Source organism: Homalodisca vitripennis, chromosome 2 (assembly GCF_021130785.1).
Source record: "Homalodisca vitripennis isolate AUS2020 chromosome 2, UT_GWSS_2.1, whole genome shotgun sequence".
NCBI lineage: Eukaryota > Metazoa > Arthropoda > Insecta > Hemiptera > Cicadellidae > Homalodisca > Homalodisca vitripennis.
In genome coordinates, this window is record NC_060208.1 from 199,848,972 (window position 1) to 199,867,434 (window position 18,463).

Genomic DNA, 18,463 nt, shown 5'->3' on the forward strand with positions numbered 1-18,463 from the left:
AAAAATTCAAGCAGACTTTGACCAAAAGGAAAACAATGGCTACAGTGTTTTGGGACCAAAAAGGTGTGCTTCTGGTTGAGTTCATGCAACAGGGAACAACGATAACAAAGGAATCATACTGTGAGACTCTACATCGCCTCCGGAGAGCAATACAAAACAAACGGAGAGGAATGCTGTCATCCGGCGTGGTCCTGATCCACGATAATGCACGACCGCATAGTGCCAATGTCACAAAACAACTTCTGCAAAAGTTCAAATGGGAAGTTTTTCGACCATCCGCCGTATAGTCCTGACTTGGCGCCCAGTGACTATCACCTCTTTCGAGAAATGAAGGCGTGGTTAGGTGGACGACGCTTCGCTGACAACGAAGAGCTTCAAGCAACTGTAAGGGTCTACCTGAGCTCACTGGCGGCAGACTTCTTCGAGGAGGGTATAGGAAAGCTTGTCTCTCGCTACGACAAGTGCCTCAACATTTTTGGTGACTACGTAGAAAAATAAGTAAGAAATTACGAATCTTTTGGTAATAAAATCATCTTTTTATCTCAATGTGTTTATTATTTATGGCCTATCGGAACTTGAAAAAAAAAACAGCCCTCGTATGTAAAACAAAACAAACGGTCAAATATTAACAATGAAGCTTTACATAAATTTGTTATAACAGGTCACCACTGTGGTATTTTTCACGTGTAAATTAAGTAATAATAGATCCTTAGTGTAACAAATATTTTTTACTGTAACAATCAAAAGAGATGCAATCTAGCAAGACTCTCCTAGATAGATTATTTGTAAAGTCAGAAAACCTATTACATTTCCTTATTACAAATGGTTTCTTCAGAGTATGTGGAGACTTATGGTCTGAATGTTGGTTGTGTAGAGTCAACAAGTGAGGTGGTGAGCGGAACGTACGGCTCCACGAGAGCCGAGCTGGTCTACGGTGTGTTCACGACACCGGTCAACTCCATCGGAGGCTCAGCCATCTGTGCCTTCAGCATGTCAGCCCTCATGGGTACCTTCGAGGGGGAGTTCAAGGAGCAGGCCACAATGAATGCCAACTGGTTGAGGGTGCCTCCCTCCAAGGTATGTCCAGGCAGATAGTTACATACCTGTCACCTTGCACATTCGGTAGAATTAGAATATCCCTATCCTCCAACAGAAATCAGCAAATTTTGAAAAGGTTTAAAGACTATTCAAATTAAATAAAAATATTCATTATTCATACTGTATTGCATGAATACAATTGAATGGTGTCAAAAACTTACAAATTATGACCATGTATTTATGATATTTTAAGTAAGAATCTCTAGTTCCGCAAATTTTTCCTTTACTGAGGTTTGTGGCTTTAGGTTCAATATAATTCTTATTGCCTTTTTGGTACTTTCAGAATTGAATTAAGATATCTGGAAGTTGTTGCTCTATATAAAGATATGCCAAAACTAATTATGGAGTTTATGTAAGTAAAATAAATCATTTTTAAAGTTTTATAATCACACAGATATTTTAATTGCATATCAACTTTTTGCATATCATCCTTTTGCATATCAACCGGAGGATAATTTTCAAAGAACTTTATCAACATGATTGTCCCAGTTAAGACTTTTGTCCACAATTGATCCCAAAAAATGTACATCTTCTACTTAGGATATTTTAAACTCACCTGTGCTAATTGGTGGCTCATTAATTTTACAGGTTTTTGTTTGGAACATCATACAATTAGTTTTTTCTAAATTAAGGAGCAGAATGTTTTCAGTGAAATAAACAGCAAGACTTATTAGATTACTATTTGTTTTGTTTTCGATACTATCCCATGAGGATACATTAATATTCTGTTAGTAAGAATTTGTTTTGTTTTTGAAAAATAAAGAAAGCATTACCTCCTAAATTTATAAATGAGTGTAAAGCTATTAGAAGAGTAAAAACAGTAAAAAGGTAACAGAGCATTGGGTCTTCATTAGAGATAGAATATCTTAATAAAATGGAAGATTTTTTTTATTTTCTAGTATCCACTCAATGCCAATATTTTATCTATATTTTAACTGACAATAACCTGACAGTTGACTGTTGTCAACCTCAGAGCCTAAACATGAGGCAGGTGGGTGTAAGTAAGAGGAATGTCAAGTAACAACACTTTGTGCTGTTCTACAGGTGCCAGAGCCCAGGCCAGGACAATGCGTCAACGACAGTCGCACACTGCCCGACGTCTCCGTCTACTTCATTAAGTCTCACTCACTCATGGACAGAGCCGTCCCGCCGTTCTTCAGCATGCCTCTGCTGGTCCGCCTCAGTTCACAGTGAGTATCATGTCACACTCGTGGCGGGCTGGTAAACTGAATGTTACCATTATGTGTTTTGTTGCAAAGTGAGATCACTCATTATATATATATATTTTCCGTTTAGCCCTTTTAAGGTTACATCCACTTCTTTATGCTTCGTTAGTATTTTCACATATTCAGTACGTCTGTGATATTCTAAATAGATGAGCAAAAATCTGGTGTAATATCTTGTTTAAATTATTCAACTAGCTTTACGACTTTGTAGCACATTAAACTACCTATCAAATAATAGTATGCAATGGATATTAAATTCAAATCAATAAATTTAATAGATACATAAACTTTTATATGACATCAACCTTGGACACAAGTCAGGTTGCAGTTGTTGATGTCATCGACAAGTCAGGTTACAGTTGTTGATGTCATCGACAAGTCAGGTTACAGTTGTTGATGTCATCGACAAGTCAGGTTACAGTTGTTGATGTCATCGACAAGTTAGGTTACAGTGGTTGATGTCATCGACAAGTCAGGTTACAGTTGTTGATGTCATCGACAAGTCAGGTTACAGTTGTTGATGTCATCGACAAGTCAGGTTACAGTTGTTGATGTCATCGACAAGTCAGGTTACAGTTGTTGATGTCATCGACAAGTCAGCTGGCATTGAGATATGTGTTTAGGTTGTACCATTTACGATTATTATAAACATCGTCCATGTTCTTCTTTATTAGTTTTAAACCAAACAATCCAATATTTTGTATTTATTTATTTGAAAATAAAAAAATTGATAAATTATTGTTTTATTTGAAATTAAAAAGATGTTTAACAAACAAGAAAAGAATACCTACAAATGATTGTTAAAGTTTCGGTTATTGGAAATTATTAAAATAATGATTACTTAGGGATTAATACCTATAAGTGTATCAAACTAAAATAAATATTTTAAAGTAAGCTTACATGCAAACTTTTGGGACAGATAGAGTTTTCTTTATGTTCTGTACTTGTTACAATTATAATAAAATAAATTTCATTTCATTTCGTTATTTGGAAACTACCTCATGTGGATCATCATGCTTGGTAAAATCAAAATCGCTGAATATCTCTGGTTATAAACTACCTGCAAAAATGTATCAAACCGCTTGTGAAGAGTTTTTTGACAAATTTTATTACTCCTAAAAATGCAATGGAACATTTATCAATAATGGACGAGGTTGTATCTTTCTAAAACCTTAAAACCCTTTTAAACCTAATTTCCGTATTATATGAACATCATAAAAATGGTGTCAATTTCCGACATCCGTATAGTGCTGGTGCGGACTGGCATTTTTTATTATTTTACTGGCCACTTTTTTATCAAATGCTTTGAAATTCCACAGACTTGTGTACAAAGATGTATTGCAACAAAATATATTAGTACATAAAGCTTTGACTTTGTATATTGTCAGTCTGTGATTGAGAAATTGCAATTCATCTCAGCTGACTGCTGCCTGATTGTTGCAGACAGCTGTACTTCACTACGTTGTGAATATTATACCTTGCTTCATGTTTTTAGGTTAAAACAGATACAGTGGTTAAATTTTAGTTAGTTATTTATTTGATTTTAAAATGAATAAAAGGAATCATTCAATGTCTCCCATAATCGAAAGCACACAAATTAGTAACTTAGTTGCAAGTGGCATGGATATGGGCAGTGATGACAACTTGAGTGATAGCTATCTTAACATTTATAAAAACATTTCTAGTGATGTAAATATTGTGTTAAAAGGTTTTTTTTTAATATACTCTATAAACAGTTTTAATTATTTTACCAGAAATAAATTTGGTTAAGTAAAAATGTTTTATGTTAAGTACTATGAATTTTTCAAAGCTCGTGTAACATTTACTTGCACAGAAACATCAAAAAGGAAAAATGACACGTCCTTACAAAAATTGATGTTACTCAACTTGTAAATAAAGTAGGCCTATAATTTTTGTGTCCTTAAATTAAGAATGAAATTTAACATAAAATGAATAGATATTTGTGTGTGAAATATTTGTTTGGCTGTATTGGTTTTAATCAACAAACTTGAAATTTTAAAATTGTTATTTATTGTATATAAACGTAAATATGAAAAAAATGTAATTATCAGGATATTATTTTGTTCATATTTATGTAACCTAAATTTAATAAGAGGTAAAACAAAAAAGAATTAGCTTGAGAACTTAAAAAATAACCTAGTTATGAATTGTTTACAAAACTCATACGTTTTAGCGTAGGATTTTTGGCACATCACTTGATATAATGGCCGTGGTTAAAAGGAATAAAATTACAGGAAGCTTATGTAAATTCATAATGAAAGTCAATAGTGGTGGGCTAGAGAGGAGTTAATTCAGGATTTCGAATTAGTTAATGGATGCTGGGAATTGTAACCGAGGTTGGAAACATTAGCATACATTGGGGTTGAGACTGGCTATTTTACCTACATCTGAATATTCTAATAAGATATGTTAAATGTTGTTGTCTGTTAATGTTAAGAGTAATTTTTAAAACTGACTGTACTGTGTAATGTTGTGTACAGGTACAGGTTCTCTGCGATCGCGGTGGACCCCCAGGTGCAGGCTGTTAGCGGAGAAGTTTACGACGTAATGTTTGTTGGCACAGGTGCGTCCAAGTTGTGGATTAAAATACACGAAATTGATTTTATAGTAATAGTCTCTGAGTTATATTTAAAATAATTTAAAGGGAACCTAATTAATATTTATAATTCACTCGTATTTTACTAATAAGAGGGCTATCCAGAAAATATCCGATATTCAATGAAAACTCCTTATCTGCAGTAGCTACTGTTATCAGATACATTTCTATACCCTCCTGCTTGTTCCAAGAAAAACTCATACCTTTAATAGGTCCGAAGTGTATCAGACAGTGTTGTGTGTGTTTCTGTAGGCTCAATCGGATTTTTTCCTCAAAAGTGACGGAACACGAAGATAGCGATTTTGCATCAATATTTGTTTCAAATGTGGGAAAATCTGTGCGGAGACGATGCAAATGATCCAGAAAGCCTTTTGAAGGAAAGCTATATCGGCAACTTCCATGAATTTCTGGTTCCGTTATAAAAATGGCTGGGATTCATTCGAAAGAGATCTGCATTCTGGTCGGCCTTAATCAATGGGAACCCACAAAAAGATATGGACATACCAAGGCAGATCTCAAAGCCGGACTTTGCAACTTGTTTTTTGACATGGGAGGATCTTTTGCAAGTGTATCGTGTCAAATGGAGAGTACTTTAAATGAGACTAAAGTTTGGTTGCGATTGGAAATCTTATTTTACTTTTCCAGCAACCCTTGTATGCAGTTAATTCCTGTTTAAAAATTCCTATGAACAATAACTAAAATGTGTGTATGCATAATTAAACAAGTAAAATATATTCCAATGTGATAAAAAAATAACTAATTAAATACTATTAACCAACAAAAAATGAGAAAAGTTATGAAAATCGATGGTAATAAGGCTATTTGGAAGTTTTAATCAGTTTTGTTTTTAATTACACGCATTAAAATCTTTAAAAAATGTTATATTTATTTTTATTATTTGATTTAATACTCATTGTATTCATAAGATTTTATGTGAGGCAATTTATCGTAACGTATAGGTGCTAGAAAATGATAACTTTTGGAGAAAAAGATGTGTACTTTAGAATTGCAGACTAATATTTTGTTCTCGATTAATGCTCTAAGAATTTGGGAAGGTACTGATCTTAAAAGTGGTGTGTAGATGACGGAAGGATACTGAAGGCAATCAATGTCGCCAACCCTGATGGGGAGCCGCAGGTGCGCAGTGTGGTTGTGGAAGAACTGCAAGTGTTGCGTAACGGAGACACAGTCCGCAGTCTCTCCATCGCCAGGGTTCCCGGGCAGGAAGACAAGCTGCTGGTGGTCTCTGACGACATTGTCATCACCATTCCCCTGCAGCGATGTGCCACCTTCAAGATAACCAATTGCAGGTGAATATTTGAAAATGGCAGAAACATTGTTATTTACAAATAATTAATCACAAATAGTTATTATTGTATCGATATTCAGCTCCCCAAGTTGGAATTTTGAAGTTTATATAGTTTCAGGTTAAAGATTGTGATGAGTTTTAACCGTATTGATTCATTGCTTCCCAATTGGTACATAGACACCATTGTTCAGAATAAATTCAGTTTTTCTTGACAGTTCCATACTGCACAATTACATACTGATTGCAACACAAAATTATAAATGTTGTGGTTGACCAGGCAACAATCAATTACTGAACAAGTTGCAACTTCATTTCAGTGTTGAGCTCACAATTATAATTGTAACACAATAATTTTTCTGCAAACTCTGTTTAATTTGGGGAAAATGTTCTGTAAACATAAAATGATGATTTTGACAAAATCATCAATTTTCTTCACCAGTTCACAGCTGCACCTACCATTGTGATGCTCATTATGAATATGGATTTGACCATTTCTGAAATCAGTGCCTCACTAGGATACTTTTTCACAGATGCCACAAAGATGGTGGTAAAGTTCAATTACTTTGTGATTTCTTTTTCACATGTGTGTCACAACGCTATGGAATGAATTGTTTATTTTAAACTAGATTGTAGTTATGTGTTTGGTTAGTTATTCACCTGAGGAAGGAGATCAGATGGCATGTCTCAAAACATAGTGTGCTGATTAATTGTATCACTGAGGGGTTTTTCAAATCTTCACAATCTTTCTATCATCAAAACAAAGGTGAAACAAAGGAGTGTCATAGGGTAAGAGGGTCACTGTCTACCGCAGATGAACACATACTGAGCACAAAAATGTGTTCATACAAAGATGGTGGCTCTGGCCCCACCCACCGCTGTACAGTCGTGAAGTAGTCTGAACTGTTGCAGTGACTGTATCGGACTGCAGGACCCGTACTGTGCCTGGGACACGAGGGAACGCCAGTGTGTGGCTCACAGCGAGAGCAACAAGAAGAAACACTTCCTGCAGAACATTCCCAGAGGAGAGCACAAGGCCTGTCCTGCTCCCAGTAAGTCTACCGGTAATGATACACAATCATGTCTTCACATAGCTTTAGTTGACCTGAGTGGAAACACTTCCTCCAGAACATTCCCAGAGGAGAGCACAAGGCCTGTCCTGCTCCCAGTAAGTCTACCGGTAATGATACACAATCATGTCTTCACATAGCTTTAGTTGACCTGAGTGGAAACACTTCCTCCAGAACAATCCCAGAGGAGAGCACAAGGCCTGTCCTGCTCCCAGTAAGTCTACCGGTAATGATACACAATCATGTCTTCACCTAGCTTTAGTTGACCTGAGTGGAAACACTTCCTTCAGAACATTCCCAGAGGAGAGCACAAGGCCTGTCCTGCTCCCAGTAAGTCTACCGGTAATGATACACAATCATGTCTTCACCTAGCTTTAGTTGACCTGAGTGGAAACACTTCCTTCAGAACATTCCCAGAGGAGAGCACAAGGCCTGTCCTGCTCCCAGTAAGTCTACCGGTAATGATACACAATCATGTCTTCACCTAGCTTTAGTTGACCTGAGTGTAAAAACTCTTGACAGGGTGGAAACATTTCATTCCTGTCTGACTATATTTAAAAAACAAATTTACCTACAAACTTGAAATTTTGCATGCAGCTACATTTCTAAATTCTATAGGCAACACTGCGTTCGACCATGGTGCACAACACTCCATGGGATTTGGCTGAGCGTTAGCGAATTACATTGGTAACCATGATGGCAACGAGAAAATAGCAGATAAACAAATTTGTAAACAAAGTAGGACATATTGACACATGTAGACTAACTACCCCAACAGGTACAAATTTATAATCTGGTTTGTAAATGTTTATTATATTAACACTGCTATGAAACCCAAATTAATGATAATATGTATGTGTATCAGGTGGCAAGATATCTCGAGAAAGATTTCATCTGTAGAATTTAAATGTTTGTGCGAAACTTTATTTCTACATAGACAAAAACGAGTTTTATGATGGTGTATGTCCAGCCATAGAATTTTGTAACTTGTTATTAAAGCCTATTACTCAGTAGGCTGATATAACTTTTCTTTGGCCTGTCACGGGTGTAAAGTTTCTTTTCAGTACAAGCTCGACAATGAAATGATTTATAAAATTTTTCATGTAACCTCAGTGAAGTGACACAATGTGTGGTACACTCCTACATTATATAATTATATGAATAAGATAACACTTCAAATTAATTCTTCTTATAAATATTAATTCTACCTTCTGTTGGAAGGTTTTTCTGACATTTTCCAGAACTTTTGTCCATGCTGCAATTGAATTCCAATAATGCCTATTATTCTTTTTACAAAATATTGTAGTGTTTTCTGCTTCAGTAATATTCAATTATATACTGGTTTTACAAGTATTATTAGTTCTTTGTAAAAGTTTCTACATTTATTGTTTGGGGTTTGTTGGCACTATTTCTAGGATTCTTGAACATTGTTTATTCCTTTTATTCGTCTACTGTTTGGCTTAGATATTATCATACACTTTACCATAGGTAATTTTGAAATCTTTATAGACGCAAAATTGTATATTATGAAATTTGTTCTTTTAGGCATTAAATAAAGCTATACATAAAAAGTTTTCTTTTATATTTGAAATAAATCAACACCATCTTGAGAATTGTAATCAAATCATGGTGACCCGATATGTTTAACAACCATTACAGATAAGATAAATACTGTACAACTATTATATTAGTTTGCTTGGAATGAGTTAGTAATTAAATATAGCACCTATCATGTTCTCTCAAGACCTTATATTACATTTCATGTAGATACAGATAGATAGGTTATCACAATTTGTGTGATTTATTTGTGAGCTAAAAATTAAAGTGTAGAAAATAACAATTGGCCTATTTAACCCTAAAGAACTGATCTCTAAGACCAAGAACGTTGATAAGTATGTCTATGTGTGTGTATTAACCTTTTTAATGCCGACGTGCGCCGCGAGCGCTCGTCACTGTTTATTCGAGAAATGCCAACGTGCGCCGTGAGCGCACGTCATTAGGTTTTACGAAAAATGCCGACGTGCGCTGGGGGCGCTCGTCCGATTTTTGTTATATTGTAGTTTTAATTATTGACTAAATGCCACTAAACATTGCATACTGTATCTAGACACTACTATTATTGATACAAACTCAACATGTGATGATGTTATCAGCTGTTTTCAACCTCCTTTACGTCCAATCATTCAGTGAGCGTCTTTGGTTGCTGTGGTAATACGTTGTTGCTAGATTATGTTTTAATGGGAATTATTCGTGCTTTTCTTTTATTTATTTCAGTTTGCTTATATTATTATTAGTTTTGTAATTATTGTAAATAGATTTGACCATGAGTAAAAGAGGGGGATTCATACTTTGTGCTTCGGCAAACACAAGTGTTAAAAAATTTTAAATTATGTACCCTATATTGTAAATAATTAATTTTAATTTCATGTAAACTACTTTCTTTATTATTTCAACAAACAATTTTATACATTGGGCTAAACAAAACGTGTAAATAAAGTGATTTTGAATGAAACTGACCAAAATATGTCTTACTGAATTTTACTGTAAAATGTGGACTTTACAAGGTTTTTGATAAAATGCTGTAACTTCACTATTTTTCAAGGCAAGTTCTTCAAATTCGGTGTGTGTGTTAACAATTAAATATAGTACAATTGCCAGTAACTATTTTTTAGTTAAGGCTAATAATAAAGGTATCTTTATATGTTCAAACAAATTTTTTTTAAGTTTTTGTTTTTTGATTTTTTGTTTTTTACAAATATAAATTATATAAATTTGTAAAAATTTTAATACTCATTTGTTTTAAACACTCCATATTATGACATAAAAAACAACACCTCAATGGATAATTTCCTTCAATAAATAAAAAAGTTATAAATTTTTTTAAAATAGTTGTCAAATTATGGAAAAAGGGCCTGGCATTCTTCGCATGTACTTTTTGAAAACAGGTTGGCATTTTTCGCATGGTCACTGAAAAAATGTCTGGCATTAAAAGGGTTAATAGGTTAATGACATAATTATATCATTTATGTTGACTCTTCCTGAGTCTTTTATTTACTTATCTCAATTGCTAATCAAGACATATAAAATTCTTTTGCACTAGTTTTAGTGTATTTTTTAAAGTTATTTTGCATCTATAGAACATGTTATTTTTGTGTTTCAGCTCACGTCATGTCAGCGATAGCCTCACAGCCCTTAGACGACAAGGATATGGGTGAGTTTTCAGACACTTGCGTTATTTAGTTTGGGCATGATCGCCATAAAATTAAGAAGTGTTATCGTTTGATTCACACTCAGATTCTTCCTCGACATCATCTAAATTCTCTTCACAGTGAACACAATCAGAATCACTAATATTTGTTAATCATTGTCACGAAATCGTATATTCCTTTCATATTTTATATATAATAGTATATACAATTATAATATTTACATGTATTTTTATATATTATTTAAAATATATTTTGTAATTTTTTAACACACGTTTTCCTATTCATTCCTAAACTTTTGACTTTTAATTACTTTAAAACTTTTAAATTGACTTTTTATGAAAAGACTAATTATTTTCTAATTTTGAGCAATAAGTGAAGATAAAACATTGACTTAACAATGGTTTAATGATTTTTTTTTTAGAAAGTTTAAAAAGTCAATAAGTCTTTGGAATCTTTAAAAACTTTACTCTAACAGATGGAATGAACAATGTCATTATTAAAGGTAAAGTTAGAACTATAAAGTCCTCTCTACCACTTAACCTCGCGAGCACAGTTAGATGTTGATGACATTTTTTTTTCACAAAATTTGTCTGTGATACACTTTTTAATGTAGACTGATAATGAGTACTATAAAACTTGAGCGGGAACTTCTTTATCTAGTTAAAGTTGTAAAATAGACAAAGTAATTCTGTTACTTATGAAAACCTAAACAGTGGTTCATTTTACTACGCAGCTTTAAGGGGCTGACTGATAATGAGTACTATTAACATTTGAGCGGGAACTTCTTTATCTAGTTAAAGTTGTAAAATAGACAAAGTAATTCTGTTACTTATGAAAACCTAAACAGTGGTTCATTTTACTACGCCTTTAAGGGGCTGACTGATAATGAGTACTATTAACATTTGAGCGGGAACTTCTTTATCTAGTTAAAGTTGTAAAATAGACAAAGTAATTCCGTTACTCATGAAAACCTAAACAGTGGTTCATTTTACTACACCTTTAAAGGGGCATTTCTAGTAATCATGATGGTATTTGTGTGATGTATTAGGTTGAGTTGTTTAGTTGTGTGATACATTGTAACTTGTTTTCAGTTATAATAAACAAAGTGCATGTACAGTGGAACCTCGATAAGTCGGATTAATCGGGACCGCGGCCGATCCGAGTTAACGAAAATCCGGGTTAGCCGGAGAATTAGGTAAAAATTAATAAAATACGGTATACTTACAGATAAACTCCATTATAATTGTAAAAACATCAAACCTATGCACATTTAATGATTATTAATCCTTACAGTATAATTATAACTGTTCATTTCCTGGTAAAAAACTCAGTCAGCTTTGGTTGTGCCAATGTATGCCGCTTGCGTGTTGTGCAATCCCGCAGTCTCTTCAACATGAGCAATTCAGCCGGCGATGTTTCTGCCTGCCGCTCGAAATAAAGCATTAGTTCGTTTAGTTTGGTCACTGCATCTCCATGACTCATCACTGGAGTCTAATGCCTCTAGTTCCTTTTCCATTGTCACTACAACATATTTACGTTTTGTTGCCATCGCGTAGATAAAAACAAACGCACAACACAAATGAAGAAATTGGGAAAATACGCGTCTGTTATTGTTTCCGAGAATCCGGGACAATGACCGCCACTCGGCCGCCGTGTGCCATGAGTCACACACTCACTGTCGTACAGTCCTATCAAATACTGATGCAATATCGATTGACGGATACTATACCACTCAAAAATATTACGTTTTTATTATTGATATGTTTGTCTGATTTTAAATTTTTTAATTGAAAATCGGTCCGGGTTAGCCGGACTTCCGGGTTAACGGGGGCCGACTTATCGGGGTTGTACTGTATATAATAAATGACAGTCTAGACTTCTCTTGCAAGTCTCAGTCAAGTAATGTATCTATCAGCAGCCAATGTTGTTGTGAGATTCTAGACTCTACAATCCGAAACTGTTGTGTTACATAATGTAGCAAATCACTGCCCATCATCAGACCAGATAGCTGATTGTGGTGTTTGATTTCAGATGAGGATAAGTGTCCTAAGTGTTCGGCTTGCAACCCTTCTCCCTGCACCAACTGTAAGTACTATGCCTCATATATTCTAGATTATACTAGGGTTAGTAAAAAGTTAAAGTTCAATAACCTAACTCAATTGTTAATCTAAGGACAAAACCAAATTCAAATTGATTACAAATCCATAATTCAAATTCAATTTTGTATTCAAAGCTTTCAGTCACTATTAACTTTTGAATTTGAATAAGGATCTGGAATCAGACATTTGGGTTTCTTTGTTTCTCTATTCAGGATGAAAAATCTAAATCAGTTCTTCAATTTATCGGGGTGGAATCATTTGATCACTTAGGGATTCTGAGTATTGTGTCAAACAGAGGGGAATTGGAGGGATTTTTCTAAGTTGAGACGGGATTGTGTGGAGATTAGTCATACTTTCTTTTAAAATTTGAGTTTAATTCTGAATAGGCGGGATTTTCCTGTGCTTAGAAGTGGCTAGAAATCAAAAACATGTACAAAACATACATCTGTTATTAAAACTACTGTTTTAGAATCCAATAATTGTAGCCAAAAAAGAAGAGGCTATTTTGAAACAAGACAAATTATTACCTAATTTTAACAAAGAACATCATTTTCAATCAGTTAATACACTTCAGACAATTTTGGTCGCTTCAGGAATCGTGGAGAAGGTAAAGTAGATGGCTTTCCTTACAGTGTCTTGGCTTATTGAGGACAGTGTTCAGTAAGCAGCTATTATTGACAGTTTCATCACTATCAGACAATTTTGAGTTTTACTACCCATTACTTTAATCTCAATAATTTTATTAGCGTTTTAAAAATTAGTACCTTTGCAAAAAATCAACACTTGTTGGAAAAATGAAATGTTTTCCTTGTGATAGGCCATATGATGTATCAAGATAAAAGTATATGTTCTCCAGAGTAGTATAGGTGATTTTTTTTTAATGTAATTGACCATTATTGGCAATTTACTTAATAAAATCTCGGAAAATGAATGACTATATTGGTCCCTCCAATGATAGATACTTTCAAACAAAACTGACTTGGCAAAATTGGCACAAAGAAAGAACTTAGAAAATGTTATGGTGCTAGCAAGAAACATTGTGATTTATCTTGAAGCTGGCACTGATAATTTATAAAACCTAGTATACATAACGCAAAGCCACTTGCCCCGTACAACCGATACAACCTTTTATTAACTGATTATTAGAGAGTGATAATAATGTATACCGAAATATCTTGTACAATGAACATTTTATAATTGAACATTTTTTTAATAACAAAAACTCCTAATAGAATTATATGTTAAGTTTTTTTAGTTTTCTGATGCACCTTTTAAAATTAGGCAGTGTTATTAATAAATATGTTTTTGTCCATGTAGCGATAGACAACAACAGCATTGGAAGCTCGGAGAAGATTGTGATCTACACGGCGGACACACTCGGCATGGCTGTTGCCACCTCGGTGTTGGCGACACTGGTAGTGGGCTTCGTCGCTGGTTACCTTTTCTCTCGTCACTTTCGCCACGACACAAACTACTCCAACATGCCTCTTCACAGTCACCAGCAACTCAACAGGTGGGCCACACAACTCTCTGTACTTTGAAACACTGTTAGGCAATGTGAATCAACCTTTCCTCAATAAGGAAGATTGTCTCTTAAAAACAGACTATGTAAATCAAGTGAGGAAATTAAATTGCATTAAAAGAATTTAAAGAATAAAACTACAAATTATAGGTAATTTTTTTTAGTTTGTTAAGCATATTAGACTTTCAGGATATGTAACAATTCAAGTCAGGCTTTTATATCTTTATAATCAATAATTTTTTATATATTATTAAAGATATAAACCTTCGATGAAAATCATATTTCTGTCCGTCTGTGCACACGATAACTGTTGAATGAGCTGATCTAAAGAGTTGAAATTTGGTGTAAAACTCTACCTCTACATCAGTATTGGAAATAATGAACACCTGTCCATTGGAGGTCACAATTTCTATCTGTCAGGGAAGTGACCTCGGATACACTGATTATACGGCTGATAATGGCGACGAAGACATAGAGATACATTTTAAAGTATATTTTGGAGGTTAATTATGATGTTTTTCAGAAACTTATAAACACATGTGAAGAAATCACATTGTTCAATTGGTTGCTTTCATGCAAAGTTTGAACATTGAATGTGAAGCCTCCCAAGCTGACCTGAAGTCTGGTGTACGTTTAATCTCATTAAACTTGTGTATACCTATTGAAAATGTGTTTAAAAGCTATGTAACAGAAAAACAAAAGCTATTCTCTGGGCACCAGATTGGGGCTGATTGGGAAATTATCAAATTGGTCATATCAAAATGCTGTGATGAGATCTTGAGTTTTGCCGCATGAAGCAAAACATTGAGTTTGTTTTGCACGGACATTGCCAGCAAAACATGTTTCTTGATAAAAATGACATGAAGTCACTTATTACAACTTGAAGAAAGTCTTCTGATAATGGAAAATATTGTGAGATGTCTTTTCATTTTCACTTTGTCATTCACTATCTGCACCAAATTGTTGGTGATCATTGAGGGTCGTCTACTCCTTTTCTCATAATGAACATTCTTTTGGCATTCTTTTAAAGCTCACACATTTGAATTCAATTCCATCACTCGTAATGTTTTGTCCTTATACTTCACAATTTTGATAGTGAATTTTCAAGTGCTTACTAACCTTGAACACAAGAAAATAAACAACAGCACGTACTTCACGGTCGGCAGGTTACTTAATTGATGGGACATTTGAAATAATGTATTAACAGATGTAAAATCTAATTCTTACTTGCATCTGTGGCTTGCTAACGGATGAACGTAGACAGTGCGTAAGTGCGGGACAATGACCGCAGCGCTGCAGTGGCAGAATTTCAAAATGGTACCCACTTAAAAAACATGCTCATAGAATGTGAACACTGCATAAAAGCAGTATAGTCACTAATATTGTCACACTTAATATTGTAGTTTCATTAAGGAGAGTTTATTAACATTAACATTAACATATAAGGTTGGTCCTAACTAAAAAAATATTGACCATTTTTACAGTTTGGTAAATAATCTTTAAAGATAAGTAGATTTTAGTGTTTAATTATAATATTAACCTAGTGTTTGTTGTTGCAGGTTAACGGACAGTCATCCCTACCCAGACGCGGGACTGAACCCGTCGTGTGCAAACAACAAACCCATCAACCTCGTGCTCAACGTGCCTCCAAAAAACGCAAACGGTAAAAATGCCAACTCCTCAACAGACAACAAACCCATTCAGAAAGTGAAGAAGACTTATATATGATACGAGAAGTGACAGAACCGGAACCGGGATCGTGACTCAGTACTGCCTTATTGTGTCTCTGTGTATCAAATGCCTTCCATGACCTAGTGACTTGTACAGTAACCGAGAACCGAGGACCGACTAATACTCAATTTGTGATGTGAGACGAGGACCGAGCGTGCTCACGGCGTTCCAGTTGTACAGTTTGCAAAAGTGTAATTATTATTAGTAATATTAAGTATGCCAGTAGGTTAAGGAAAAGAATAGTGATTGTAAAAATATAAATAGGAGAGATTTTATATTAAGAATTGCAGTATAAGATTTTTGAGATATTACATTCCATAAAGTAGTTGTTTTCTTCAGTTTGTTGTTAATTGTAAGCCCACAAAAGAAGAGCATAGTACATGCTAGAATAGGGTATAACTAAGACTGTGATTGTAATTATATGTTGTTGAAATCAAATATTGATAACCAAATTTCAAGTTTGACATTTTTTATGACTTTTAAAAAGGATTTTATATTTAAATTAGATTATCAAAGTTACAAAAGTGTGTAGATAAGATTGCTCGAAGCAAGGTATTTATTCTGTACAGTAAAATATTGTTCGTCCCACCCTTAATAATTATTGTTGTCTACGTATTAACGCACATTTGTCTTCTTTATGTACGTTTATGTTTGTAGTGTTTTAATGTCTAAAGCTCAGACAATAAGCTAGGTTAAGTTTAGGTACATCACAGGTAAAGAACAACTTCAGCTAAATTCCTTTTTTCCGCACTTTATTCTCGTCTCAGCTGTATACTTTATAATAAAATGATCTCAATTTATGGTGGTCTTCTAATCGCCTATAGAGTTGGGGATCTTTTAAAGGTATAAAGGATTTATTAGCGTTTTAAGCAATATATACCAGTTTTTCGCTCTCTGTATATAATACATATATTATTTGTAAATTGTTTTTAATTTGTAAGTACTGCAGCTATATCTTTGTTTAAGCCTACTGTCAAAAATGTTAATCACGTAAGATCAGTATTTTGGGCTGAACCATTTTATTTTTGTAAATGCTTTTATACAAGATAAAATAAAAAAACAATAAAATTCTTTTTTATTTAACGTGTATTGCTACTTCTCCTGTAGGTTTTCTCCTCCAGAAAGCAGTAACGCTCATCCTCTTGCAATAAGCCTATGAACTGTTGGACTTCCAAACTGCACACCATACACCTATTTTTTTTTAGGTGTAGGGGAGTTTCGTTGAAAATGTGCGGGTTGTCAGTACCTCAGGTCTGGTAGTTATGGCTATTAACATAACCTCCAAGATGGAACCAAGCTTCATCTGTAAAGAGCACTTGATCTAAAATTTCAGTGTTGTCTCTAATGAATATATTGAACCATTGGCAGTAGTGAACCCTCTTAACATTTCCAGCATCCTTCAGTTCACGGAAAACCTGCATCCGATGTATGGATAACATTTCAGGATTTCTTCTCACAACAGTGTGGGCTGAACCTGATGAAAATGTTCGTTCCCCGGCTCAGTCTTCACAAAGATTTTTGTGGAGATATCGTTAAAACTGATCGCTGCCTTTCACGACACTTATCTAACACTGAACCGGTGCTTCTTTTTAAACTTTGTCTATGAATCGTTGCTGACACACGGCAGGAGATTTCGTCACTAAATAAGTTACAATCACAAATACACGTTGTTCAACAGTTAAGCGCATTTTAACAAACAACAGTACACTAATATGCAACCTAACCTCACATTGTTCAAACGTCAATGCTTGACCTTCACTGGTTCAACTGGAATACGCGGGGAATAAACAGCCATCCCCACTCCAGCTCCAGTCATACCAACATTAGAAATAGTATTTAAACCCTTTTCACACAAATATATGCATTAAAAAAATTGTACAACCTAATGATCAATGGAGCCTCTTTTAAGTCGAACGCCCTGTAGAAACACAAGCAATGCACAATTAAGAACTGCCTCTTGTAGGAAAACACCAGTTTTTATTCTTGTATTGAAGGCAAGAGCAAGGTCACTTAATGTAAAAACATAATAGAGTATTTAAGCTAGAAGTTAGAAGCCAGGGACACAAAAATGGGTGCAACATGAAGAGGAAACATCTAGCTTGCAGAAACATAACAAGTAAATAAAATAAAATAACATTATTTTCATGCGGCTGCCACAGTTTAAATTTTGCGGTAAGCCATGTAGTTTTCATTGTTACTCTCTTTGAAACTATATTGTCTCTATGTTCACCAACCAAAGGCTGGAGTGTGTTCTTGAATATTTCTTCAAAATGTCTTTCAGAATATGATCAGACCTTTTCTGACCTTGAAAGAAATTTGTCTTACACAACGGGAAGCAAGAATCGATTCTCTGGAATCTGTGGAAGGTGTTAAATCTTGGTCACATACAAACTATGTATATGGGACAAGTCAGCAAAATACTGGCACTTGTCTTACAACCATTTTAATTTAATTTTAAGTCGTGATTGAAAATTCCATGATTGATAATGTATTGCCCATTGACCTGGAAGTACTTATTTACAAATGTTAATTTTTTATATTTGAATTACTTATATTAATTAGCACTTAATGATGTTTTTCTTGAC

The 18,463-nt window shown here is 34.4% G+C and overlaps 1 protein-coding gene across 3 annotated transcripts in view; it reads left to right on the forward strand.

Moving 5' to 3' along the window:
* Positions 1 to 16,961, forward strand: part of LOC124355250 (semaphorin-1A-like) — a 121,118-nt gene extending 104,157 nt beyond the window's left edge. Inside the window, exons 11-19 of one of the 3 annotated variants that reach the window (XM_046806293.1) lie at positions 875 to 1,077; positions 2,143 to 2,288; positions 4,826 to 4,908; positions 6,023 to 6,251; positions 7,160 to 7,311; positions 10,478 to 10,528; positions 12,558 to 12,611; positions 13,943 to 14,138; positions 15,707 to 16,961. In XM_046806293.1, coding sequence (XP_046662249.1) covers positions 875 to 1,077; positions 2,143 to 2,288; positions 4,826 to 4,908; positions 6,023 to 6,251; positions 7,160 to 7,311; positions 10,478 to 10,528; positions 12,558 to 12,611; positions 13,943 to 14,138; positions 15,707 to 15,875 — 1,283 coding nt within the window. In that variant the 3' untranslated portion in view covers positions 15,876 to 16,961. Of the gene's footprint in view, positions 1 to 874; positions 1,078 to 2,142; positions 2,289 to 4,825; positions 4,909 to 6,022; positions 6,252 to 7,159; positions 7,312 to 7,378; positions 7,589 to 10,477; positions 10,529 to 12,557; positions 12,612 to 13,942; positions 14,139 to 15,706 lie in introns of those variants that run through there. The other 2 variants (XM_046806294.1, XM_046806295.1) reach the window with 2 other exon arrangements.
* Positions 16,962 to 18,463: the final 1,502 nt, after the last annotated feature.